General features: G+C 37.4%; 1 protein-coding gene and 1 non-coding gene across 12 annotated transcripts in view; both read right to left on the reverse strand.

Annotated features, from left to right (window-relative positions):
• LOC18425103 (uncharacterized) overlaps positions 1–24742 on the reverse strand; it is a 32669-nt gene extending 7927 nt beyond the window's left edge. For 2 of the 11 annotated variants that reach the window (XM_088865235.1, XM_088865237.1), the window contains exons 1-7: positions 23911–24741; positions 20566–23622; positions 19469–20043; positions 18623–18707; positions 7556–7642; positions 7271–7343; positions 650–693 (exon numbers count right to left, since the gene is read on the reverse strand). In XM_088865235.1, the coding sequence (XP_088721361.1) occupies positions 18624–18707; positions 19469–20043; positions 20566–23611 (3705 nt within the window). In that variant the 5' untranslated portion in view covers positions 23612–23622; positions 23911–24741 and the 3' untranslated portion in view covers positions 650–693; positions 7271–7343; positions 7556–7642; position 18623. Of the gene's footprint in view, positions 1–649; positions 694–6830; positions 6935–7270; positions 7344–7555; positions 7643–18622; positions 18708–19091; positions 19183–19468; positions 20044–20565; positions 23623–23910 lie in introns of those variants that run through there. The other 9 variants (XM_088865230.1, XM_088865229.1, XM_088865233.1 and 6 more) reach the window with 9 other exon arrangements.
• Positions 13492–13688, reverse strand: LOC148782447 (U2 spliceosomal RNA). The gene has a single exon (XR_016055179.1). It is a non-coding gene; the product is annotated as a U2 spliceosomal RNA (small nuclear RNA).
• Positions 24743–26990: the final 2248 nt, after the last annotated feature.

The following is a 26990-nucleotide window of genomic DNA, read 5'->3' on the forward strand; positions in this document are numbered from 1 at the left end:
CCATGGGACCAACAAGGGGTAGTACAGGAATACTACTACAAGCAAGTAAGAGGCAAGAAATGTCACATTTCTCCCATGAAAAGCTTCCCTTACTTGGCTCAGTAATGCATTACAGAAAGTGAGGAGAAATGAAGAGAGGTCATAAAACAAGTTTCTGAAATTCATGAGCATCCAGCCCTTGTAGCCCACATAAGAGGTCTTCCAGGAAATGGAAGAGGAATATACCATTGGAATGGATTTGGTAATTAAATACCATGTTGCTTCCATTGCATAAAATTCGGAATATAAAATACAAATGTGGGAGACAAAGCCAGGCCTCAAGTGTTCCATCTTTTGCTTATATTGTCATATCTCAACACACCATCTTCCCCTATAGACACTTAATGAGATTATAGTCATTAATTAGATGCTTGGAAATAGAAATGCTAGTATAGGTGTTCATGATCTCGGAATGCAGGCAACTCTTAGCTTCATCAACCAATGTATCTAATATTGGTCTTTCATTATTCATGATAGAAAATTTTCCCTTTTACCAAAACTTACAACAAGGAAACAGGCTTTATGTACCTTTTTCACATGTCCAAGTATAAAAAATGAAAGGTCCTGAAATTGTGCATGTAAACAAAGAAAGAAAAGTAATATACTGCACCTCTAAGCATGAAATCTTGAATTCATGAGGAGCCCTTCTAATCACTACAAAAAACATAAGAAAAAAAAAGTTAAATTCAATGGCACACAACATAGAACAAAGAAGTCACTAATCTTCCATGCTTTGAGTACTACTTCATAGAAATATCCAAGTTGACAAAAATCAAAAGTGGAGTTAGTCCTATGCCACGTATCAAGGAATTCCATCACCAAAGCATGAAACCAAATGGCTGGACACACTCATGAATGCCATGTATGAAACAAAAGGAAGAAAGACACATACCTAAAAGTCACCATTAATAGCTACATATAAATTGATGGTGGTGAAAACCCTAGATCTGGTTCGTGTTGATCAAAAACTGAGATCTAAAAAATTGATATGGTGCATCAAATCCTATGGTTACTTTCTATCTAGGCCAAGTGTGTGATGTTGAACTGAAAGCCCTAGAATTGGTTGGGATATTTTAGTGTTTCAAAATTGGTTGTTGGACTCCTATAATACGTCTTACACCTGATCATGAGTTATAAGGCTCATATATCTAGATCTCATTTATGGATGACCGGATCTCTGTGAGAAGTCAAGTAGAGTGACTAATTATGTGAATCAGTGTCGGTCAAGCGACTCTTTATGTTAAATTAGTGAGTGTTTTCTGGTGTGTATTGGCTATGAAGTAGCTGATATGTCCAATATTAGTGATTCTAAGCACTTTTCTACCACCCATACTTAGGGTGTAACTTCTCACATTGGTGTCCATGGAGACAACCCTAGACTACATATTACAGTTGTTAAACTTGATGGGTCAAATTATCTGGAATGATCATAGTCTACTCAAATAACTACGTCACTGTCGATCCCAAGTCGGGATGAGAAAGGAGGATTGTGTTAGGTTGGCAGCCAACAAAAAACTTTTGCCACATCCCTATCATGAATCTTGAAACTTTTGCCACATCCCTATCATGAATCTTGATTGGAATAGGATTCGTGTAGACAATCCCAAATTGTTGGGATAAGGCTCGGATGACGATTATCATGATGGCCACAATCTGCTAAAATGTTTTTTTTTTTTTTTTTGAAGAAGTATGCTAAAATGTTTATGGTGGAAGAAGGAAGTTGGAGCATATCAATGGAAATATTATTGAAACTGTAGAGACATATCCCTCACGTGAGAAGTGGGAGACTGAAAATTTGATTGTAATGCTTGATTGTTGCACTCAATGCTACCTTCAGTTAGTCAGGGTTTCTTGTTTCTACAGACTACATAAGAGATCTGGGATTCGATACACCAAATTTACCCCCAAAGCAAAAATGTGTCTCGGGTGTACCGACTGAGGCAATAGATATCACATCTTCGACAAGAATTGTGGTCTCTAGCAGCATATTTCTCTTTACCTGGCAACCTATGAGAGGAGTTGGATCACTATCAGATGTTCCTAGAAGCAAGATGGGAATAAATACAAGGAGTTTGTGCAACATAATCATATCTTTGAGTTTCTGACTAGATTGAATCCTGACTGTGAGTTAGCTAGAGTTCAAATCGTCAATCAATTTAATCTTCCATTTCAATCACAACGTGAGGAAAGTAGAGAAAGTGTCAAACTGCATGCACAACCAATGGATCATTTTGCCTTTGTCTCAACCTCATTACCTCCTAAGAACAATAAGGGGTGTGGATCTCAAAAATTTGGAAAAGGGAATCCCAATCCAGTAGATAAAGATAAGCTAAAGTGTGATCCTTGTGGGTAGGAATGGCCACATTAAAGATAATTGTTAGGATTTGGTTGGTCAACCTGCAAAATTCAATCAACTTGGACAATTCAATGCATACAATGCTTCATCCGCTAGTAGCTCAGCAACTATCAATACTTATCAAACACAACCTAATGCAGCTCTACCCTCCTCTTCTGCCCAAAAGGAGTTGATATCAGCTCCTAAGGAGAAAATTGAGAGCCTTCATCAATTGTTTGCACAGTTCAATAGCCCAACTACTACCTCTACATCATCCTTTGCCCACTCAGGTATTTATGCTTCAACGAATCATGTCTTCTTTATCCCTCTGGACAGTCCTGGGTCATTGACACTGGAGCTTCCAATCATATGAATCGTATGTCTCCCATGTTTTCTTCTTATTCTCTTTGTTCTAGTACAGACAAGGTTAGAATTGTTGATCAATCGTTTTATTCCACTGCCAAAAAAGGAACAGTAAATATTTCCCGTCGAATATTTCCCGTCGATTGTCTCCTTCATCAATTCTTCATATTATTAGCTTTGGTACAAACTTAATGTTTGTCAATAGCATTACCAAGAGAGTAAATTGTAGTATAACCTTCTTTCCTCCCATTGTATTTTTCAGGACGTGGATATGAGGGGAACGATTTGGTTATCGATATTTTTTATTGTTCAATCTGTTGTGGGGTCCATCCCCTGTTACTTCTATTTTTTGTTATTAATATTTGTTTCTTGTGGATGATTACTCTCATGGATCATCTTATGAAGACCAAAGATGAAGTTCCTAATATCTTCAAGATCTTTCACAAGATGATCTATACTCAGTTTGATACTAAAATTAAGGTCCTCAAGTCTGATCAAGATAGAGTACTGCAATGAAAAGTTGTCTTATCTTGAAGACAATAGCATAGAACATCAGATATCTTACTCATATACCCCGTAAGAAAATAGGGCAGCTGATGAAAGAATAAACACCTATTGTGAAGTTAGCCCTCTTGCATATGAATAGGATGTACTGGTTAGAAACAGTGATTATTGCATCCTATCTAATCAAACAAATGCCTTCTCATGTTCTGGGCTATAAATCTCCCCATAAACTTCTCCATCTTGATCATCCACATTTTAGTTTCTTTTTCTTTTTTGATAACTTATCCACATTTTAGTGTTCCTCCTAAACTATTTGGTTATGTTTGCTTTGCACATGTTCTTGGTGCAAAACATACAAAGTTGGACCCTAAATCCATGAAACATATTTTTCTTAGTCATCCATCCTCTCAAAAGGTTTACAAATGCTATGATTCAATGTCGGAGAAGAAATTTTGTTTCGATGGATGTAACATTCTCTGAATCCACTCATTTTTCCCCTACCTCTATTTAGGAGGAGCATAGTGTGTAAGGAAAGCCTCATGTTCCCCTTCCTCTTCCCACTTTTCTTGATTCTAGAGCTCAAGGCAACAATGGGCAGCATTCTTTTGATGTTGAAATTGGAAAAAAGTAATTAAAAGTCTATACTTGATGGAAACAAAAACAAGTGGAGACTACCGTAGCTGACATGCCTACAAGCCAGTTACAAACCTTTGATCAAGGTAATCCTAATTCTAATTCTATCACTTCTCAGCGAAATCAAATTGATTTGCCAATTGGTGTATAGAAAGGTAAGCGCAGTTGCAATACTCACCAAATTGGCAATTTTGTTTCTTTTGAGTCCTTGTCTCCTTCCAATGTTATAAAGGCTTTAGCTCATCCCAGGTGGAAGGAGGCTATCAGGGCATTATTTAAGAATGGTGCTTAGGAACTGGTAGACCCTTCTAAAGGGAAGAAGTTGGTTGGTTGCAAATGGGTCTACAATGTGAAAAGCACAAGGCTGATGGAACTATTGACATATACAAGGTAAGGTTACTGGGCAAGGGCTTTACTCGGACCTATTAAATAGACTACTAGGAAACATTTGCCCCTATGGCAAGATGAATTCATGGGGATACTTCTATCTCTGGCAGCTTACTTGGAGTGGACCTTGCATCAATTGGATATCAAGAATGCATTCCTTCATGGAGAATTATAGGAGGAATTGTACATGGTACCTCCACCTAGATTTCGCGCCCCTGGATGTGAACGAAAAAATTGTAGACTAAGAAAGGCAATCTATGGACCAAAGTAGTCTCCTCGAGACGTTTAATGGTGTTGTTCAAAGAATGAGGTATACTCGAATTCCTGTTGACCATACTTTATCACCAAAGATACCACGACCAGCAGTATTGTCCTAATTGTACATGTGGATGAGATTGTTGTTATAGGTAATTGTCCTAAGGAAATTCAACAACTTAAAAATTTTCTAGAGAGATAATTTGAAATCAAAGATCTAGGCCTATTGAATTTCTATTTTGAATAGAAGTGGCTAGGTTAAAAGGAGGAATTTTCATTTCTCAAAGGGAATATGTATTGGATCTCCTTAAGAAAACAGGAAAAGCTTAAGGCTAATCCAATTGACACACCTATAAAACAAAACCACAAGCTTCATGACCAAAGGGTGAAGCTCTCAACACAGTGGGTCAACTTATGTACCTTTCACTTACATGCGCAGACATTGCATATGTTGTGACTGTGATTAGTCAGTTTATGCATTCTCCATGAACCATCCACTTGAGGCTACTGTCGGAGTTCTCAGGTATCTAAAATTATCACAATAAAGGGGACTGTTGTTTGCTAATCATGGGTACTTACGACTTGAGGCCTATACAGAAGCAAACTGGGTTGGTCCTATTGTGGATCGAAGATTGACATCAAGGTACTGTACTTTTGTTGGAGGGAACCTTTTAACTCAGGAGTAAAAAGTAATCAAAGATCAAATACAGAATCTGAGTGTAGATCCCTGGGTCATGATACATCATGCATGTGAATTACTCTCGCTAAAAATCCTTTTACGAGAATTTGGTTTTTCAACGAAAAGGTCAATGTCCTTGTGCTGTGACAACAAGGCAGTAATTAGTATAGCTCACAATCCGCTCCAACATCATGGAACAAAGCATATAGAAGACCAGCTATCAAACATTCTTATCAAGGCTGTTGGGAAGCCTCAACTACAAATTATTTTAAGCAAGCTTATCATGACAGATATCTACACACTAACATAAGGGCGAGTGTTGCGAATAACTAAGTTTAAATTTATTTCTTTTTATATTTATGTCCCTAAGGACTTAATTGTCTTTTCCCCTAGACACTTTTAACATTTTAGTGTTAACATAAAGGAATTTAAGTGAAGAATGGGGGTCTAGGAAACAATATGGTGACCCCTCTCTCCTGCTTCCTCCTCACATGACTCTCTCTCACTCACGTCTCTCTCTCTCTCTCTCTCTCTCTCTCTCTCGATCTCTCGATCTGAGTTTCTCCTATACTCTTTCAAGATTTACATATTAGTTTGTAATAAAACTAAGTTCACCACTAGTGTCTATCATGAAAGATACATAAACAGTACCGTGTATGTTATATATATCATATGTGTTAAGTGTATGCATTTTCTGACTACGCAGTGATGTACAGTTGAAAATGATAAGCATTTGGGGCTTGGATGATTAAAATTTCTTGAGAAGTACATATCATCACCATTATCATCATAGCCTTTTCCCAATTAATTGGAGTCGGCTACACGAATCCTGATCCGTCATTCTGGGTCATACCCTCAGTGAGGCTATAAGTCCCTATATCTTTTCTCACTACTTCCAACCATGTCCTTTTGGGCCTACTCCTTGTCCTTTTTTAGCCTTCCACTTGAACTAACTTGCACCTCCTGATAGGTATTGTACTGGGTCTACGCCACACGTGGCTAGCCCACCTAAGTCTACTCACTCTCATCTTATCACCTATTGGTGCCACAACTAAATTTTTCCGAATGGATTCATTTCGAATTCTATCCCTTCTTGTGTTGCCACTCATCCATCTCAACATCCTCATCTCCACTATACTCATTCTATGGGTATATTGTTTCTAACCACCCAACATTCCGCCCCCATAGAGCAAAGCTCGTCTCATAGTTGTCGTATAGAATTTTCCCTTCAGCTTCATTGGTATGTGGTGATCACATAAAATTCCGGTTGCACATCTCCACTTCACCCACCCAGCTCTAATTTTGTATGAAACATCTTCGTCAATCTCTCCATTTTCTAGGATTATCGATCCAATATATCGAAAGTGTGGTCTTTTGGTATTTCATGGCCGTCAATCTTAACTACTTCCTCGCCTCTCCATATAGCTTGAAGCTAAATCCCTCTAAACCCACTATTGTAAAGAGTGACATGCAACTGATTGAATAACAAAGAACTTAAGAAAGATGAAGGACAACATGGCCAAATTTGTGATTAAGATTGCAATCTAGATTCTAAGGGAATAATAGATATGGCAGGTTATGTTAACTATAAAATGAAGGTGAACTAAACAATACCCTTCATGGGGGCAGATGTAAGAAACATGGATGTTGTCATAATTTAACATTCCTTATGGAGAGGCAGCTCACAGACACAGACCTTGTCATAATCTCAGTTAGAAGCCCCAGCAATGAGGAAGGGGCTGCATAAATATATTACTCACATATCATCCAAGTATTCATTACATGTCATTCAATTTCAATATTATGTTAAAGTATAAACTCGAAGTTCATGTCTCACCAGATCAAGCTGGTTGAGTTAGTTTAGAGTTGTTGACAGCTATCTACTTGTTCAAGTGAGAGATGAAAGTGACATAAAGGTGAATGTAAAGTCAACAAGACTGATTCATAAGTTCATAACCATCTTCTTTACAGAATAAGTTTTACTTTTTAACAAAATTCCAAGTTGAATACACATGCCCAAAGGGAAAGAAGAAACCACGCCAGCAAGTGAAGAATTATGAGAGAATAATAAACACCTTCTCGATATAGTGAAGGAAATAAACCATCTGGTGAAATAACAACCGGTCCATCAGGTAGTGCCTTCCCATCCTACAGATAAAGCACAAATGTTCATTTAAAAAAAATGACCGAATTATAAACTATAAAAAAAAAAAGAATCATTTTTAGATTCGGTCATCCTCAGGAAGTGAAATGAATAACAATCCATTTATAAACAAGTTATAGATTCCCAAGATCTTTTCATTTTAAAATGACAAACATATTTTTCCTTTTGATGGCAACATAGAAACTCTATGCAAAACCTGCTTAAGGTTGAGAAGGAATCTCCTTGTAAGGTAGGCCTGAGAAATTGCACGTGCACTAAGAAATAGCAATTGGTAACCATTTTCCTGCAAGCACAGTGGAGTTGTAATATTACATACAAGATATCTCATAACCCATATATCATCACACATATACACATAAGATTACAACACAAACGGAGAAAAAAAAAAACTTCTAAATTTTCAGTAAACCCTATAGACCATAAATTTTAGTGAATTCCTAACAATGCCAATTCAGAGTGGAAGCACAGAAACCATAAATTAGATATGAGAATTCCTATTTACTTATATCAAATTATTTGTCATTTTGCTTTTTATGAAATGCTCTCTAGAGATGAGAGCTTTAGCAAACATATACTTAGATACATGTAAGTTTAAAACATACAACCATAAGCATGTTTAGCAAGGCCCAAGAAACACCAAAAAAGTCATAGATCTTAATTTAACATCGAAACTAAATTTTCTTCTCAAGAGCAGCAATGTTTTAGCAAAATCCAGAAATTGAAGTACAATCCATATAAAGAAGAAGATGAGCAAGATCCATATAAGAGATGATCTGTGAATTATACAGGAATTTCAACTAACAGAAGTTCTTTCAATAATTTGTTGGACCAAAAATTTTCTAACTAGGCTGCCAAATGTTTATTTGAGACCAAGAAATTTTTGAACTTGACACCAAAGTTTAAAATCAGTAGGTGATTGACTAAGCAAAGAATGCATATCTTATTCTAATGGAATATTTGACACCTAAGTTTAAAATCAGGAGGTGATTGTGTCAGCAAAGAATACATATCTTATTCTAATGGAATATTTCCTTGAGGACCAGAATTGTTCAGATATGGAGGCAGATTTTGATAAAATTTTGTGGACTTAAAATTCCCTATCTATAAATAGTAGAAAATCAAGTGACTCATACTAACCCAAATATTGATAATAAAAGTTATCTTTTATGGAGCAAATAGTTGCAAAAGCTAGAATTTGTAAAAAGAACCATCAAAGTTGTGAGGGAAAGTGCAAATCCAACTAAACTGAAAAACTTATTTATCAACTCAATTTAAAAAGTAGAAGCCAGGTCTAGAATTCAACTCAGTTTAAAAAGTAGATGCCAGGTCTAGAATGAGTTACTAAATGCTAGTCATACTAGGTCAGGGGTATACTGGTAATTTCATAAACTGTTGTAACTTATGCTTGTATATGTAGTTCATGTTCATTGTACAGGATAAATATGTAATTTCTGGACTTATTATTATTATCTAACCATTAATTAATTGAGTTTAGGAAAATATAACGACATCTTGGAGTGCATCCCCTCATGAATGAATGAATCAGAGATCACGTCACTCTTCCTTGGCTTCCTCTTCATCCATCTCTACCTGTACCACAACTTCTTGTTCTCTCTCTAGTATTCAAGGCGATATTTTAACATGGTATAAGAGCAAGGTTCAACCATTAATGTCATCCCACTGATCAGAGGCATCAAAATCTCCGTTTATCTCTTTTCTTTGTCAGTCATTATTCAGATTGATCATTGTCAATATTGACGGGAAACCCTAGATCAGTCATCTTAACTTCGATTTTTGGACCTCTAAACCCGGATTCTCTTCTTCTCTCTAAATCTCTTCTTTGCCCTAAATCTCATCTCCTTTGAAGTGAACAATAAATTCGAGTACTGTTCATGTGAATACTAATATCTAGTTACCATTTACATGAACAGTAAACCCTAGTTACTATTTATGTGTACGCTAAAACCTAGTTGCTCTTCACATTTGAACAGTAAATTCCTTTTCTTTCAAAAAAAAAAAGAACTTATTTTGATTATCTTCTACTCATTTCATCCAATGGAAACTTCGAGTTTCCCCAATATTCCTTTTCCCAAAGTTACCATCAAATTTTCTTCTTTCAACTTAATTGTGTGGAAAGGAGTTACAATTCCTCTCATCAGAAGCCCACGATTGATGGGTCACATGATGCGACGTGCAAGGTACCACCACAGTTATCACCAAAGAGGAAATGAGTACAAAAGGAAAGAGATGATTGGCTAGTCAAGGACAAAGGATTAATTAGGCAGATTAATTCTATATTGTCAGAAGATACATTGGCACAAGCGGTTGATATAAATATGCTTAAGAATTGTGGAAGGAATTATAAAACTCATATCCCAGAAGTCTCAGGCTAGTCTAATGCACTTGATACAAGAACTTTTGAGTTGTAAAAAGCAAAATAAATCCATATCTAAGTACTTGGCCAAAATCAAAGGAATATGTGATTGGCTTGCTATGATTCAGCATCCTATTAACTTACTGACAAAGTGGACATTCCATGAAGGGTCTTGGAGATGAATATGCGACTTTTGTTACTAGTGGTACCTCTAGACCAACATATCGCACTTTTGTAGAATTACATTCTCTAATTCTTCAGTATGAAACTATATTCCCCAATAAAAGGATGGCACAGCAACCAAGTGTGATTTCTTATGATGTTTTGTTTGCCTACAATGATTACTCATCTCCTTGGAATGGCTTCCTTAGAGGTTGAAGCAAAGAAAGAAATGATAGAGAATGTGGCGGTCATGGTAGATGTGGGATTTATAGAAATACTGTTGGGCGTGCCATCCTACCTCCACCTAACAATAATAATAATGGGAATTCCAGTCCTGGGAATAATGGTATAATATGTTAGATCTATGGAAGGCATAACCACTCGGCCGCTAACTATTATAACAATATGCCTTCTCAAAAAATATGATGGACATCCATGACCACGATATGAAAGCGACCAGCATGTTGTTGATAAGGTCATCAGTAATGAAAGTGGAGTTCATAATGTTGGAAGACAGCCAACCGCATTGAATATATCGATGGAGAATCTAGCCATTACATCACCATCCTAAGCTGCATGAATTTTTTATTGTGGGGAAGCCAACAATTTGATAGGAAATTCAGGTATGGTCTCTTCCCTTGTCCCTTACTCACACAGTGGGTCTATTATAACTAGAGATGGATCCTCTCATCATAATATAAATGTCAGGGATGTCAAAATTCAGTCTTCTAAAGGTCCTATACATCTAAAAATGTTGTCCTTGTCCTTAATTTCAAAAGCAATCTTATTTCTGTCACAATTGGCTTGACAAATCATGTCTTCTTGTTATTTACTCCCCATTGTATTTTATTGAAGGACCTACATCAAGAACCATGTTCACTTCAAGACGTGAAGAGTTGTACATAGTTTATGAGGAAAAGAAGTTCCAAACTCTGGCCATGTCTTGTCGTGTTTATAAGGATGCCAATTTTTGGCATCATAGATTGGGTCATTGTGTATGGAGCCTTTAAATAAGTTGAGTAGAGGACTTGTTTCCTCCAATATTGGTCTTCCTTCCTAGCGAGTTTATTTGTCATGGTTATCAACTGGGAAAACATGTCTAGTTGTCATTTGTTTCTAAAAATAAAAGACCTTCTTCTCCATTTGAGTGTATCCTAATGTATGGGGTTCAGCACCAACCGCATCTCCTTCCAATTCCCTTTATTATGTGATCCTTTTTTATGACTTCTCTAGATTTACATGGATTTTCTTTCTTAATAACAAACTTCATGTATTTGAAACGTTTGGTCATTTCAAGTTGTTTGTTGAAAAAACTTCCATAAGCAGATTTTGAACTTCTGTAATGACGGACAGAGGGAGAACTCAACTTATATGTATAAAAATTACCTAGGGGGCAATGGGATGGAGCAACAAATTTCTTGTCCTTATACTCCACAACAAAATGGAGTGGCGGAAAGGAAACATAAACATAAAAATGAAGTAGGATTTATTCTTATATTTTCAAGTGGAGTTTCAAAGTTTTTACGAACCGAAGCTTTTCATACAGCTACCGTCTTGATAAATAGACTTCCAGGTGGTATTGGATGGAAATATCTATACCTACACTGCTTGGAAGAACTCCTGACTATTCTATCTTGAGGTGTTTTGGATGTTGGTATTATGTCCATATTTTAGTTGTTGGGATCAGAAGTAGGATCGGGCTTGAGTGTGCGGGATCGTGAAATGCTAGAAAATCGCTTTGGTTGAGAGCATCGTCCGCACACTGCATACTTTACGGATCTAGATCCCAAATGTTAGATACTGAGATCCCAACCTTTTGGGGATCTTGATCCCAGCCTTTTAGGATCTTGACCCTAACATTTTGTGGCTCACAACCTTAAAGAGTATGTAATCTTGGACAATTTATACTCCCTCTAAAGTAGGGATCTCTTTAATGCATGGCCAGCAAGCAATGCAAATCGCTAGCTGGTTATAAATTACAAAAATTATCAATTTGGTTGCTATCTTGGTTTTTAATGTTGGGATAGAGATCCCCAACAATAGGAATCAGGGTCCCTACCAATGGGATCAAGATCCTTAAATTTAAAAACCCCCTAAGATCCCTTTCCCTGGAGTGCTGGAGCGAGATTCCGCGGTGGAATCACCACCTATGTTGGGAGATCCTGGCAACTATGGTCCATGGTGTACAAGTAAACTTGATCCTAAGGCAGAAACATGTATTTTTGTGGGATACTCATATGATCATAAAGGCTATAGATGTTCTTATCCCCAGAGGATAGGAATTTTTGTTTCTAGACATGTAACATTAAACGAGTCGAACATGTTTACTCCTCCAGAGTATGATACTATAGGTGAAAGTCTGTATTCAAATGAAAGAAACAAACATAAGAATGATAGTGAACTATTCTTCATAAGTCGACATCAAATGGAAAATTTTGTTGAATGTAATATTGAGAAACGTGGCGATGATGAAGATATTGTTCCTTGTAATCGAGGAGACGACTTATGCCATTCTACAAGGATGACCTGCAAATACGCCAAAGTAGGGGCTCAACACAAAATGCTCCACATGAAGTCCTTAAGTACAAAAGACGAGCTAAGATGGGGCAGCAAGCGAAAACATTATAAAGACCAGCAAAGGAATACACAAACCAGCCCATAGAGCATCTGAACCAGACCATATGTTAGACACTCCAGTTGACGCAGATGTTGAGACCAATTCATTGAGGAGGTAAACTCACATTAAACGTTATATTCAAAGATGGGTAAGCTATGAGCCTTCACCCATGAATATCAAGTATTCTTGAGTGAGACTCTTAAGATTAGAGAGTCATAAACATACTTAGAGCCAACAAAGGATAAGAGCTGGATTGAAGTTATACAAGAAGAAATCAAGGCCATGCATGTCAATAATACAAGGGAGATTCTTAAAAGACTAGAAGATAAAAATGCAGTAGGTTGCAAGGGTATATACGGTGAAATATAAATCAGATGGAAATATATAGAGATTCAACGCAAGGCTGTTACTTGAAGGATTTAATCAACAACATGGACTCGATTATGAAGAAACCTTCAGTGTAGTCGTTAAGATTGAGACACTACGCATTAGTTTATTATAAGCCTTGGCTTATGATTGGCCACTGTATCTTTTCAGTTGTTCATTCAGACATTTGGGGTCCTTCTAAAGTTCTTAATCTATGTGGTTACAAATATTTTTTGGTTTTCATGGAGATGTTTTTTCTCGGATGACGTAGTTATATTAAATGAAAGACAGGTCTGATACCTTATTTATTGTCGAATGTTTCACAAAGAAAAGCAAACTCAATTTGGGAGGAATATTTATGTCTTGCGTTTAAATAATGCCAAAGAATACGTCTCGAGATTTTCAGAATTATTTAGCAACATATGGCATTCTGTACCACACATCACATGCGAATACTCCCCAACAGAACGGGGCAGTTGAGAGAAAATATGTTATATAATAGAGGTAACTCGTGCTTTATTGTTAAATATGTATATGCCCAAAAATGTTTTGAGGATATATTGTTTTGAATATTTTGGCATCTTTTTTTTTTGAGAGCATTTTTTTCTTTTTATAAGGTTGCACCAGGCCCATACAGTAGTGCAACGCATGGGCAACGCTTGAGGAGCCCACTAGCAAGCTAGTGCGGTGGCCCCTCCCCCCCTGAAAAATTAATTTAATATCATGTGACCCAATGGGCCACGTATCAAATATTAAACTGATAAGAACAAATACTACACTTGATCTTAGCCAAAAGGCCAAGAAAGGTATTCTTTTGACATCTTGTTACTTGATAAATCGTATTCCTTCCTCTATTTTGGATGGAAAATCACAGCTTTTTCCCAGTAAACCCTTGTTTATTGTGCCCCTTTTTTTAGGTGTGTTTGCTTTATTAAGGTCTTAGGTCCTAGAACAGACAAATTAGATCCCCGAGCTATTAAGTCAGTATTTTTAGGATATTCTCTATACGCAAAAGGCTATTGGTGGTATCATCCTGGTTTCAAAACGAATGGTGTGTACTGATGTTACTTGTTTAAAAAATATTCCATACTTTTCTGATGAGCATAAAATGCTAAAAATAAATTCAGGACAGCCCACACAAGGGGAATTCACAACCCACTACTTCTTCTACTCATGTTTCCATTCCTATTCCTTCCTCTATTGATAATTCATTACCAAGTGTCTCCTTCTATAGAGTTTGTCTCTCCTCCTATTACTATGTTCTACAGGAGCAACCTCTCAAAGTGTATACGAGAAGAAAAAGAAAAGAAGGGCCATCATCACCAACTCAAGCAGTCGACTAATCTTCATCTTTGTCTGCAGATCCTCATCCTATTCCTAAATCTACTCCAGAAATTAAAAGTATTGCTCTTCCAATAGCACTTTGTAAAGGTCAGCTATCATGTACTAAACATCCTATTGCTCATTTTGTTACATTTGAAAATCTATGTCCCTGTTATAAGAATTTTTCTTTAGCACTTTCTTCCATTTCTGTACCTAAATTCTATCAGGAAGCTCTTTTGTATGCTGGACAGAAGAAAGCTATGGATGCGGAGATGGCTGCACTTGAATCAATTTGTACTTGGGAGCCCACTAATTTGCCAGCAGGAAAGAGACCAATTGGATGTCAATGTGTATATACCATTAAGTGCCAGCCAAATGGGTTCATAGAGAGATTAAAGGCTAGACTGTTAGCAACGGGATACACAAACATTTCATATTGGTTATACTGCAACATTTATTCTTGTGGCCAAACTTAATTTAGTTATATCTGTGGCAGCAAATAAGGGGTGGTTATTATGGCAACTTGATGTTAAAAATGCCTTCTTTGATGGGGATTTACAAGAAGAAGTCTACATGGAGCAACCACTGGGTTTTGTTGCTTCGGGGGAGTCAAACAAGGTATGCAGGTTAAAGAAAGCAATTATGGTCTAAACCAGTCACCACGCACATGGTTTGAGAAATTTAGTGAACTTGTTATGGCATATGGGTTTCAGTGGAGTCTGTAGATCATCCAGTATTTATTCAAAAACAAGCCTATGGAACTATTATCTTCGTTATTTATGTTGATGATATTGTTATTATAGGTAGTGATCAAGAAGAAATTAAGAAGTTGAATAATTATCTACAACAGTATGTTCAGATAAAAGACTTGGGCCAACTGAGGTATTCTCTTAGGATTGAAGTAGCTCGGTCACAATAAGGTATTAGTCTATCCCAAAGGAAATATGTAACTGATTTACTAACAGAAACAGGGATGTTAGGGGCTAAACCAGTTCATCCAAGTTCTAAACTTTCAGTGAATCAAGGAGACTTGGTAGAAGATCATGGAAGATAAAGAAGATTTGTAGGTAGACTACCTACCTAACAATGAGACAATCACTAAACCAAATTTAGCCTTTGCTTTAAGTATAGTAAGTCAGTTTATGCATTCTTCCAGAACAACACATTGGGAAGCAGCAACAAGAATTTTGAGATTTCTGAAGGAGCCGACTACACATCTACAATCACTTCAACATTGAGAATTATTATGATGCCGATTGGGCAGCACCACCATTAGATAGAAGATCTACTACGATCTACTGCACCTTTGTTGGAGGAAACTTGATGAATTGGAAAAGCAAGAAACAAAATGTGGTGGCCAGATCTAGCGCAGAGACTGATACTACATATGAGTTAACGTGGTTGAAAACCTGCAAGAAATGGGGTTTTCAATTACTGAACCAATGAAGAAATTTCGTGACAATCAAACAGCCATTCATGTTGCAGGCAATCCAGTTTTTCATGAAAGACCAAAATATATTGAAGTCGATTGTGACTTCATTCGTGAGAAAGTGACTAGTAAGCAAATAACAACCTCATGTATGAAGTCATCATATCAATTGGTCGATATATTCGCCAAGGCACTTAATCGTAACCAAACTCAGCAAATTTGTTCCAAGTTGGGTATGGGTGACATCTATGCTCCAGTTTGAGGGGGAGTGTTAAAGAATAACTTGTTTTGTGTATTGGGGTATTACTGTCATTTTTATATATTTTAAGATACTTATGTTCATTAAGGATATTTTTGTCCTTATAAGCCTTAAACAAACATTATAAATAAAGATATTACTGGGGTATGGGGTGATTGAATCTCATGTCACTCTCTCCTCTCTTCACTTTCATCTTTTCTCTCCTCTTTCATCTTATCTCTCTTCTCAGGGCACTGTTCATGGTACTGTTCACTAGTATTGTTCACAGATCTAAAAGTAGATATTCCTGATTTTGAAGAAAAGTCACAGCCCAACGACTGTATAGATTGTTTAAACACAGTAGAGAGAGTCTTTGATTACAACGATGTGCCAGAGAATAAAAAGGTTAATATTCTTTCCATTAAATTGAAGAAAAGTGCTTCGGTATGGTGGGAACAGTTGAGAGCAAGGCGAGAAATAATAGGAAAGCCTAAAATTGTGTCATGGGAAAAGATGAAGGAAAACTATCTCCTAGAAAATTATTTACAGTCTCCATATCAAAAGATATGAGTAGTGTCTAGGAGATAGGTCAGTGAATGAACATACAGCTGAGTTTCACCTTTTGACTGCCCATAGTGATGTGATGGGGAAGGAGGAGCAGTCTGTGCCAATCAATTCAAGATGTGGTAGTTTTGCAGCGGGATTGGAGTATAGGACCCTTGATGAGGCCTATAACCTTGCAAAGAGGGTTGCAACCCAGCAAAAACAACCCTTGAACAAGTGGGCTGCAAGTGCGAGTGATGGGGGCAATAGGGCAACAGGCTGTGGTGGTGATTTTGGAAGAAAAGGCAGCATAATGGATGCTGGTTTGACATCGTGCACTGTTGGAATGACCAACTAGCAAGGTGCCATGGACTAAAAAGGGGTTGTTTCGAGAGTCAAGCGACCCAAAAGGGGTGCAGGTAGCAACATCAAGTGCTACAAGTGCTCGGGGATTGGGCATTTCTGATCACAGTGCCCAAATCGCAATTTCATTAACCTTTCTGAGGAGTGTTATGATGAGGACATCAAGCATTCTTTTGAGTGATCCCATCTATGATGAGCCAATTGATGAAGAGGTCTGGGAAGTGACCTATATTGATCATGGGAAGGCTATAGTGATCCAAAGCAGCATGATTACACCTTGAGTAGCAGACACGAGGCGGATTGGTTAAACATGAATAATTTCTCATCAATTTGCTTCCAAAATCAGCACATAATTGATCAGGACTCTCCATTGATCTTTGATTCACTTCAAATGAAGAAGGTAGTGGTCTGATTTTTTATCAAGGACCAGGTGAAAATATGAAAGGTGACAATGATCAAGATGAGGATGAAGAAGATTTGGAAAAGGAAGTTGTTGATTTGGTTAATGAACTAGGGGTTGGAGATGATCATCTCAAAGATGCTCCCTTGGTCTATTCTAGGGCTACACCAACGCAATTTCAGTAGGGTTTAATGCTTGTGCTAATGCAATTTCACCAATTCAATGTGACTGAACCGAGTGTACATACTACATAGCATGGTTGTTCCATCGACATATAATAACCCTTGCCTCGAAGGATTCTCAAAAGTGTTTATGGATGTATCAACTGATTGCAAAGACTCAGTTTTAGTGCACAACCGTTGTGTTTTGATTACTCTAATAACTCACAAGTCCCAGAATCATAGTTTCAGTATTTGGGTTGAAAGAGGTTGCAGGACTAATGCAAAATTCACCTAAGCTTATTTCAAAACTCGAAGACGCGTTTTCTACAACCTACAAAGAATAATGCAAGACAATATGCGACTTATTTTTTAATTTTTCCTATTAAATTTAAGTATGCATTTTTTAAATTTCTAGGGTTATTTTTTTAGGGGTTTTGAGTTTTTTTAGGGATTCTAGGATTATATTTTTCAGGATTTTAGGAGATGCTTAGAAAGTGGTTAAACTACATATGAAATTACTTGTTTTATTAGGGGTAAAAGTGTCATTACGAATTCCCTTTTAAGTGAAGGAACTTACGAGGTATTTCTATAATGTTTTAACTTAAGTGGGGGTAGTTTTAGTCTTTTTTATTATAATGCAATAAAAGGGCTTGGGATTTTAGGGTTTCTAACACTTTTGGGGCGTAAAAAGTAAAAACATGCTGTGAATAACAACAGCAAGCGCTAGTTAGGGTTTTGGGTCTCTTTTTTAACTAAGGAAAGCCAGATCCACTCAAATCTGTCATGTTTTGACTTTATTTTATGTTTTTAGTAGATCAGTGAGTATTACAGGCTCCTACCCATTTTGGAAAGAGTCAATTTTTTGAAAGTGTTAGGAAGAATGGATGCCATGGCCTTTAACTGGGGCTCATGTGGTACTACTACCATGATCCGGGCCCCCTTTTCAAAAAAAGGGTAAGTCGGTGGGGATTTGCGCCCTTACCCTTTGGTGAGAATGGAGTATGGGACTTCATCATGGGGATTGGCGGTACTACGGCCAAGGCCCGAAGACTTTGATCGTTTATTGAACTGTTTTGTCTATTTTCTCTATTTTCCTGCATCAATTGGGACCTTTACTATGTCTAGTATAAGTATGCTATTGTTCTTGAAGATGAACTACTCTATATCTTCTACAGCATCGTGAATTTACAGGCTATCAATGCTCTCTCCATTATAAAATGTAAGAACAAAATTATTATGCAGAGTGAATCCATCATGACATGAGACCAATAATAAGATAAAGCAAACCTTAATGGCTGAAAACAAATGGGCGACCCCGGACTGTGACCAGTCTCTCCCAACTAAAGGCATAAATTGCCCAAGAACGTCTGATCTGCAACGGGTATGAAACCGTGATGATAAGAATAAGAGAAGAAGTCCAAATCCAAATGCATTGCCAGAAAGGAATAGATAAAAGAATGCGAGAATAGGAAACCTATTTCAAGTTATCAAATTGTTCCCAGAAAGAATAGTAATATAAAAAGCATAATGTTGTTTCGCTTCTACAAAATTATGCTAATGATCTTAAAAACCAGAGTACCCAAAATTTTATAAAAGGACTATGGAATAGTCATACTCAGTTGAACAACTTTATCTACGGATCCAGATCAATATACTAATAGAAGTGCACAAAGAATCGAAGTAACAATCATAAATGGTGTGCAAACAATCAGAGTTGAAGTTGAACACAATCTAATGAACTTTTGTAATGACATACTTTGTAATAGTTCCATCAACATCTGAAACAACTATGCGGGTGTTCCATTTCCAAAGATAAATTCTAGCATCCACCTGTGCCAAATCAAATACTAGCAGCACCCCATAAGAAACACGCAAAACTATACCAACACTAAGGAAAAACCATAGTTTATTAGATCATCGCCATCCCTTTAAATGATGGAAAAAGCGGGACCTACCATTGGGTCACAACATGTCTTGGCAGGACCTACACTATGTCCACCAATTCACCATCCATCATGTCAATGGAACATGATGACTCTAGGGACTATGATTTTTCATATCAGTTGGATTATATTATACACCACACACCCAAATGGACAGGCCATAACTTCACAGCAAAGTACAAGTTATAACCTGCTGCCTCCCAAGCATAGCAGTCGAGAAGGTGAAGGTGATCATATTCTGCCCTTCCTTTAGATTCAAGGAGGCCAACTGCTCAGATGTTGGAACAATTGAACGAACCTTCTTTTTTGTATCCCTTTTGGTATTCATACTTTTTTCCCTTCTTCTAAGAGAAGACTTCCCAGAAGAACTGTCACTGAAAACCCTCTTGTTGCCATTTGGCAACGAGCGCACATTCACAGTATTTGACCTTTTAAAGCTAAAGGGCCAAAGTCCCCAGCTCCCACCCGAGGGAACAATTGCTGATGATGCATACTTATCATTCTCAACTCTCTCCACAGGAATCATTCCTTTTAGCTCCTCAAGGGAACTCTCGAGACCAAAAGAAACCATCCCAAGAATTATAGGAGCAGCTGCATCCCAAGGGAGATATTGACCACCAATTTTCACTACTAGCTTATCATTTTTGACAATCGCACAACCTAGTGATTGGAATTTCTCAAGAGACACGCGTTCACCATCGAATGCCTTCGAAGCAGCATCAGCACCCATCCCTTCAAATAACAGGTGTTTACAAAGGGAGATCTCTGCATGTAAACATACCCCACATAAACAAAAATGCAGAAAAAAGCACTACTTTTCCCTTGCATGACAAGGAAAGATATAATCTTGAGCATAAATAGAAGAAATTAATTCTGCAACTGTCATATGAACGGACTCAAGGCATAGGTGGTCAGGGTGGCGGGAGCCACAACAAGACGTCTTGAGTTCTGTTCTACCACGGGTAGGGGACCATTTGATCTACCAAAAAAAAAGACTGCACTGTCATGTAAATAAACATACAGTAATATCAATATAACCCAATGGAATATAAAACTTATAGTCCATTTGGGACATCACCATGCAATAAAATGATGAAATGTGATGGAAAGAGTGTGGAACCCATCAATGGGGTCATTCCTCCACTCACTCTCTCTCTTACCATCCCCAATGGACAATGAGTATACCATAGGGCATTGAGCTATAATATACTTTCCCATGGAAAAATGTCTACAACTATTTAAATAATATTTTAAGATTAGTCACAACAAATGCAAACTTCATCTTACCAACAGCAGGAATTGATTTCATGCTTGTTGGGCATGTAACATTAGCCACCAGATCCTCAGCCATAGCCTTCTCTGACTCTAAATTTATTTGAGGAGCATCTTCTACTTTTGGTGAGCTTGGAAAATCTTTATCACCCAGGACCCATTTCAATTGCCGAGAACTACTTGAATCGAGAGAATGACGGAATGGGGTAAGATCATCTGAATTTTCAAGATCATCGATGCTGGATCTAATGTTGGGTAAAGAACCCATGAAGTGCTCAGAATCCCCCAATTCCTCAAAACTCTTTTGGATGCTTATTGGTCGGGTTTGGTTTCCAACCTCATTCAACATGCTGTCAAAGGCATTCTTTCTTGAATCTTCGATGAATTTAGAAGAATATGGAGAAGAGAGAGGGTGATCCAAACACTCATGGTTCTTTTCATTCGACTCACACTTCTCCTCAATACTGTCAATTGAAAGCACAGTATCATCCTCTTCCTGTGCTTCATCATCAGAAAGTGAGGCTTCAAGGTGACCTTGGCTGATTGAAACATCATTGACATCAGTGAAGAGAATTTGATCTTCATCAAAATTCTCATCAGATTGGATCTCATCAGCATTAGTTGGTTTGACAGCTGCAAGCCCACCACTTTGCTCATCCTTTGAGTCATCCAATTCTGGACTTCGGTGATTTGAACCACTAGAATGAGAAAAAAAGCAACTACTTCCTAAATACAATTTTTTTACAGATCCAGACTTTTGTGCAACAGATGGTACACAAGAATCAGAGGCCACTTTGAATTCTGGAGTAGAAAGTTGTGCGTGCACCACCTCACCGTTGGAAAAGTTAGAAGAGGAAGAAATTTGTAGAATTTCATCCTTCTTTGCAGAACTCTCTGTTAATTCTGATTGACGAATCTCTTCCTGCTGATAGACCTCAGTCACCAAATTGCTCTTGAGCATTTCCATATTGGAATCTTCTTCTGGGAAAAACTGCTCCACTGCTTCAGTATCAGGAAATCTCTCAATTTCCAATGAGTCACAACTCTCCAAAACCAACAACTCCGAATGTTCTTTATGAGTAGAAATATGAGTGTCTGCACCCCTTATTTCACAACTCTCTATTGCTTCTGATTGAGAAGCCACTTCCTGAGCAGAGACCCCTCTTTCTGAATCCTTCTTGAGCTTTTTCGTGTTTGACTCTTCTTCCATGCAGGAAAGCTCCACTGCTTTCGTCTGAAAAGGTTTTTCAATAACCAATGAATCACAACTCTCCAACACCAAGAGCTCAGGAATTTCTTCATGGTTAGAAACATACGTAGTTCCATCATTCGTTTCGAAGCTTTCTATAAATTTAGACTGATAAGCAACTTCCGGAGTATAGCACATTTTTTCTGAATCCTTCATTAGCACTTCCTTGTTAAAATCTTCTTCTTGGTATAACAGTTCCACTACTTTAGTCTTAAAAGATTTTTCAGGGGTTTCCAGAGCATTGCCACTCTCCAACACCAGTAGCTCAGATATTTCTTCATGGCCAGAAACATTTGCAGTTTCATCAGAACTTCTGAAACCCTCTATTACTTCAGTGTGACAAGCTGCTTCCTGGGAACACAACTCTGTTCCCAAATCCTTCTTGAGCTTTTCCTTGTAGGAATCTTCACCTGAGTAGAATAGTTCCGCCGCTTCGGTCTTAGAATGCTTTTCAGCGGCTTCTTGTGAATCGCCACTCTCCAACAATACTATCTCATATATTTCGTCACAGGTAGAACCATTTGCAATTTCATCCTTTATTCTGGAACTCTCTCCCTCTTCTGATTGAGTCCCTTCCTGATTATAGAAGTTCTCTGTCATCAAATCCTTCTTGGGCCTTTCCTCATCAGAACCTTCCTTAGGGAAGAATAATTCCACTGCTTCAGGCTCAGAAGTTCTTTCAATAGTTTCCATTGAATTGCTACTCTCCAACACCAATAGCTCAGACATTTCTTCCTGATTACCTGTATCAGTAGGGAAATATCCTAATCGTAAAATTTCTTGGGTCACCGTGTAAGCTTCTTGACTGGAATTCTCAGACTTTAGGGTACCATTGGATAGATCCCCATCTGACTTTTCTTGATTGCCTGCAAGGGAAATGACTGATTCATCTGAGTAATCTGAACATATAATTCTAGTCCCCGAATTTTCATCAGTTGTTTCTATGATATCTACATGAGAAATGGCAGATTCCTCTAATTTGATTACACCCAGGTTCAGGCCTTGTGTATTAGAAGCCACTGGAGACAAAGAGAGAGAACTCATAGAAACTGAGCCTTCTACATCCTTGCTTTGCTCATCTCTCTCAGAAACAGAATTCTTCCATCGAGACCCACCATTTGAATTTACATTATCAGCTCGGAGATTGGTCGACCATTTCATTTCCAATAGGTCAGCAGCTATCTCCGCCCTCTCTAATGAGTCTCTCCTTTGAACACTACCATCCTCAATGCTTTTATTATTGTCATCCTTAACCAATCTTCGTCCAAAAACCAGTCCAAAAATCCTAGATCTTCGTGAAGTAGTTCTAGTAACAATCTCCCCATTACTTTCATTGATGGAAATAGAATTTCCATCCATATTACCCTTCTCATGTTCAGTATCTTGTTCTTTCTCGACAAGTACATTAGAGAGAGAAGATAATTCACCAGAATTTGTTTCACTCTCTCGCCTGCTTGCACTATGAGAGAGCTCTTCCATTTCCTCGCCTGATGATGGTGCACTAGAGGGAGATAAACCTGCCTCCTCCTCATCCTCATCATCCTCTTTTAGAAAGTAGGCTTCTCCCTTATGATCCAAGTACATATGGAACCCAGCATCAACTCCATTTACGCATATAGTAACCACTTTCTCATTTCTCTTCAGCACTCCTTGAAACTTGCCAAACTTCACATACCAAGGTGAGGTCTTGAAACTCCCATCTTGTTGCTCAACAACGATAATATCTACTGCACCACCAAATGGATGGAAAGGGCCTGCGACTGTGTAAACTCCTCTTGAAATATAACTGCCCAACCGCCCGACTGCATACATCGTTCAAAAACCTAAAAATCAGAAAAGCAACGGAATTACAAGAAAACCAGCACCATTGTTACCTCAATCACTCAGAGACCATAAACCGAATCCAAAACACTCAATTTCCAACCATCCAAAACTCCAAATTTGAAAAAGGAAAACCCCAAATCAAGAAACCCACATGATTACAATCGGAACCAGAATAATTGCCACCAGAAATCCCTCCAATCAAAAACCCATATTTTAAATCATCAATTCCCCATCCCCCACAACTCCGAATGGAAAAATTAAGACAGAAACCCAGATAAGGAACTTACTGCATTATAGTCGAACAAGCACCATTGCCGTCTTGAATCACTCCAACCCCACCTTCAAAATCCTCGAAATCCGGCCACCCACAATACCAAATCAAGAATCCAAAAATTGAATGACAAACAAGGACCAATTTCAAGATCCTTATCTACACAAGCTCACAAACCACCCGAGTGTCCAAATAACTCAAAATCCCATCAAATTCTTATCGAATTGTACAGCTTCTTCAGCAAAATTGACCTCCCAAATGCATTAACCAAATCAGATGCTTGACAGAATATATAGAAGAGGCAAAAACCCATCATCTCCAGCTCTCAAACGATCCAGAAATTTCACAAGGATCGTGCAACTGTATCGATCTCCTCCAACTTCTGATCAAATTGCCAAGATAGACAAAAAAAACCAACCTTTTCACCAAAACCGGGTACAATACAACAAATAGGAAACGAGGAATATTCCAAAATATCCATCAATACCATGTCCCATATGTTGATTTAATAGTCAAAAGCTAAGAGAGTGATTGCGACTAACCTCGAGGGCAGAGGTGGTCCAAGCTGAATGGGTCATGGCTTAGAAAGCTCCAGTCCGAGGTTCGATGGCGCTGGATTTTCTCGCGGATCATAGAAACTGCCATGAATTTGGAATTTGGAGTTTGTAGGTGAAAGATTTGAGACGTCAGCGTCAAATCAAAATGGGGATTTTTTAGGCTATTGATTGAAGCTGAGCATCATCATCCCACTCAAATTCTAGAGAGAGAGCGTTTTCGATTGTTAACCCTGGAAGAAGTTATGATTGGCTGGAATTTTGGTAATAATAAGAAATGGCCTTTTGCTTTTGAAAAAAAATTATATAAGGTATCAATCTTATACTATCGTACCTCAATAATTCAAATGATAAGATTGTTTTGATGCTTAAAAATCATCTAATTAATCATGTTGACCTCTAATCTAGATATATGGATGCGGCGAGAAAATAAAAAAGAAAAAAGATCCTAAATCTTGAAGGTAGTGCATCTTGCAGCCCCATCTAGAGTCATCTATTTTTAAGGTTTTCAAGAGTTCATACGTCTATTTGATCTACTTTATTTTCAAAGGTCTAAATTTCATATGGTCACAAGGATTTTTGGCACTATCATATTTTGATGCCATTAGAAGTACGTCTTATTTTGATTGTTTAATGCTGCAACCACAACTTTTATTTTATGAGTATTAATAAGATGGCTTTTTCTTGCATCATGTACAAGTTGTCTTAAGAGTTGCTTGTGATTAGGGACGTTTTTGGGAGACTAGGAAGTCCATAATGTCTCATCTCATTGCATTACAACACAAGCACACCGCACACATCAATAAAAAAATTTATTTCTTATTCACCTCGCAACAAATGCACCTATTAGCATACAAATATTTTTTGTAACCTAGTATTTTTTGGAGCGGTAGAGAAGTCCCATGAAGTGGATGTTCATATGGTTCACAAGCATCCCACCAATTCATGTGAGAAGTGAATGAAATGGCCAGTCGCTGTCATCTTCATCTAAATTTAACTTAAATTATTTGGGATCGGCTATATGAATCATACATCTTTATTATTTTCTATCAAGGTCGTATCTTCAGTAAGACTAAAAGTCACTATATCTTTTCTCATTACTTTATCTATGTCCTTTTAGGCTTTTCTTGTGCCCTTTTAGAAGATTCCACTTGAATCAAATCACACCTTATATATTTTGGAGATAGCATACTTAATCTTGAGATGAACCTCAAAGGGAAAAAAGAAATGATTGGTATGCACTTCATATCAGCTTGAAAAAATATAACTTACTAAGTTAACGTTTGGAGGCTTTTGAAAAATAAAATATACGAAACGGACATCCATCGAAGAGCCTGTGACTTTGTTTTTGTGGAATTTCTATAAAAATATCTTTTATCTTTTGTACAAAGAGGTCACAATCATTCTTGTCCCTTAAATTTCAAAATGAGAGGTTGTAAGAGTGTCGTTGGATAGACTCAAAATTCAAAAAATAAAAAAACAAAATCTCGAACTTATGACTCACCCCATTCCATCAATTTAACATCTAATGAATGGGAATAGTTATGTCCTCCTTTGTACAAAAGATAAATGATGCGGTTTGTATAAAGTGGAGACTTTAAACAATCAAAATAAAACACACCTTCAAATAGTATCGAGAAATGTGGTTTCAATGTTGGAAGTCCTTGTGATAGCCTTAAAATATATTTTCATCTTTAATTATAAAATTTAAAGCTTAAAAAATAGTGTATATCGAGCATATGTATGAAAACTTAAAAAATATTGAAAATTGACGGACAAATAATATGTTACAAGATGCACTATTTTCAAAAATTTGAAATCCATTTTTTTCTAATGTTTATGCATCTTGATGTCGAGATGATCAATTTGATGATATTTGGGCATCAAAACAACATCTTCTAATTAAAGTTTTGAGGTAGGATCTAATTTGATTTTTGAGAGCCTCGACTCTATATGAACTTTTTCCGAAGAGTAAATAATCTCTTTGTAGAATGAGGGCTCCACGAGCACGTGTAAACGACATTCGAGAGGTGTGGCCAGTCAAATGCTCGGCTGGTTACATGGAATTCATGGACGGTGGATGCTAGTGTGTCCATTCACTTTTGTTAACTACAACCGTCCGATTGTAGTCGGTCCGATTATTGGTGGTACGTAAGATTGGTAGGTCGAAACGCACGTGCTCAGAGACGCCGGCGTTGACGCAAGAGGCTTCTAGCAATGCAACTTGGACAAAAATTGCCCTGGCGCGGACAAATAAACATTTGAAGGCTTGACAATGAGAGGAAATAATAAATAAGCAGCATTGGTTATATTTAATATTTTAATTTTAGTTTTTCGATAAATTGGTGTTATCAAAATTTTGGGCCTCTATAGGTAAATGGGAAATTTATCAAGTTACCCAAAAGAAAGGAAAAATTCAAAATTTTATTTATATTTTTTAAAAAATTTTGAAAAAGCAATAATATACGATTTTCAGTTATAATAGTAACAATTAGATAGAATGCTAGATAATTCATCTCCCATGAGCATTTTAACGAACTTT

The sequence above is a fragment of the Amborella trichopoda genome, chromosome 4, assembly GCF_054954075.1.
Source record: "Amborella trichopoda isolate Santa Cruz 75 chromosome 4, AtrichopodaSantaCruz75HAP2 v2.0, whole genome shotgun sequence".
Taxonomy (NCBI): Eukaryota; Viridiplantae; Streptophyta; class Magnoliopsida; order Amborellales; family Amborellaceae; genus Amborella; species Amborella trichopoda.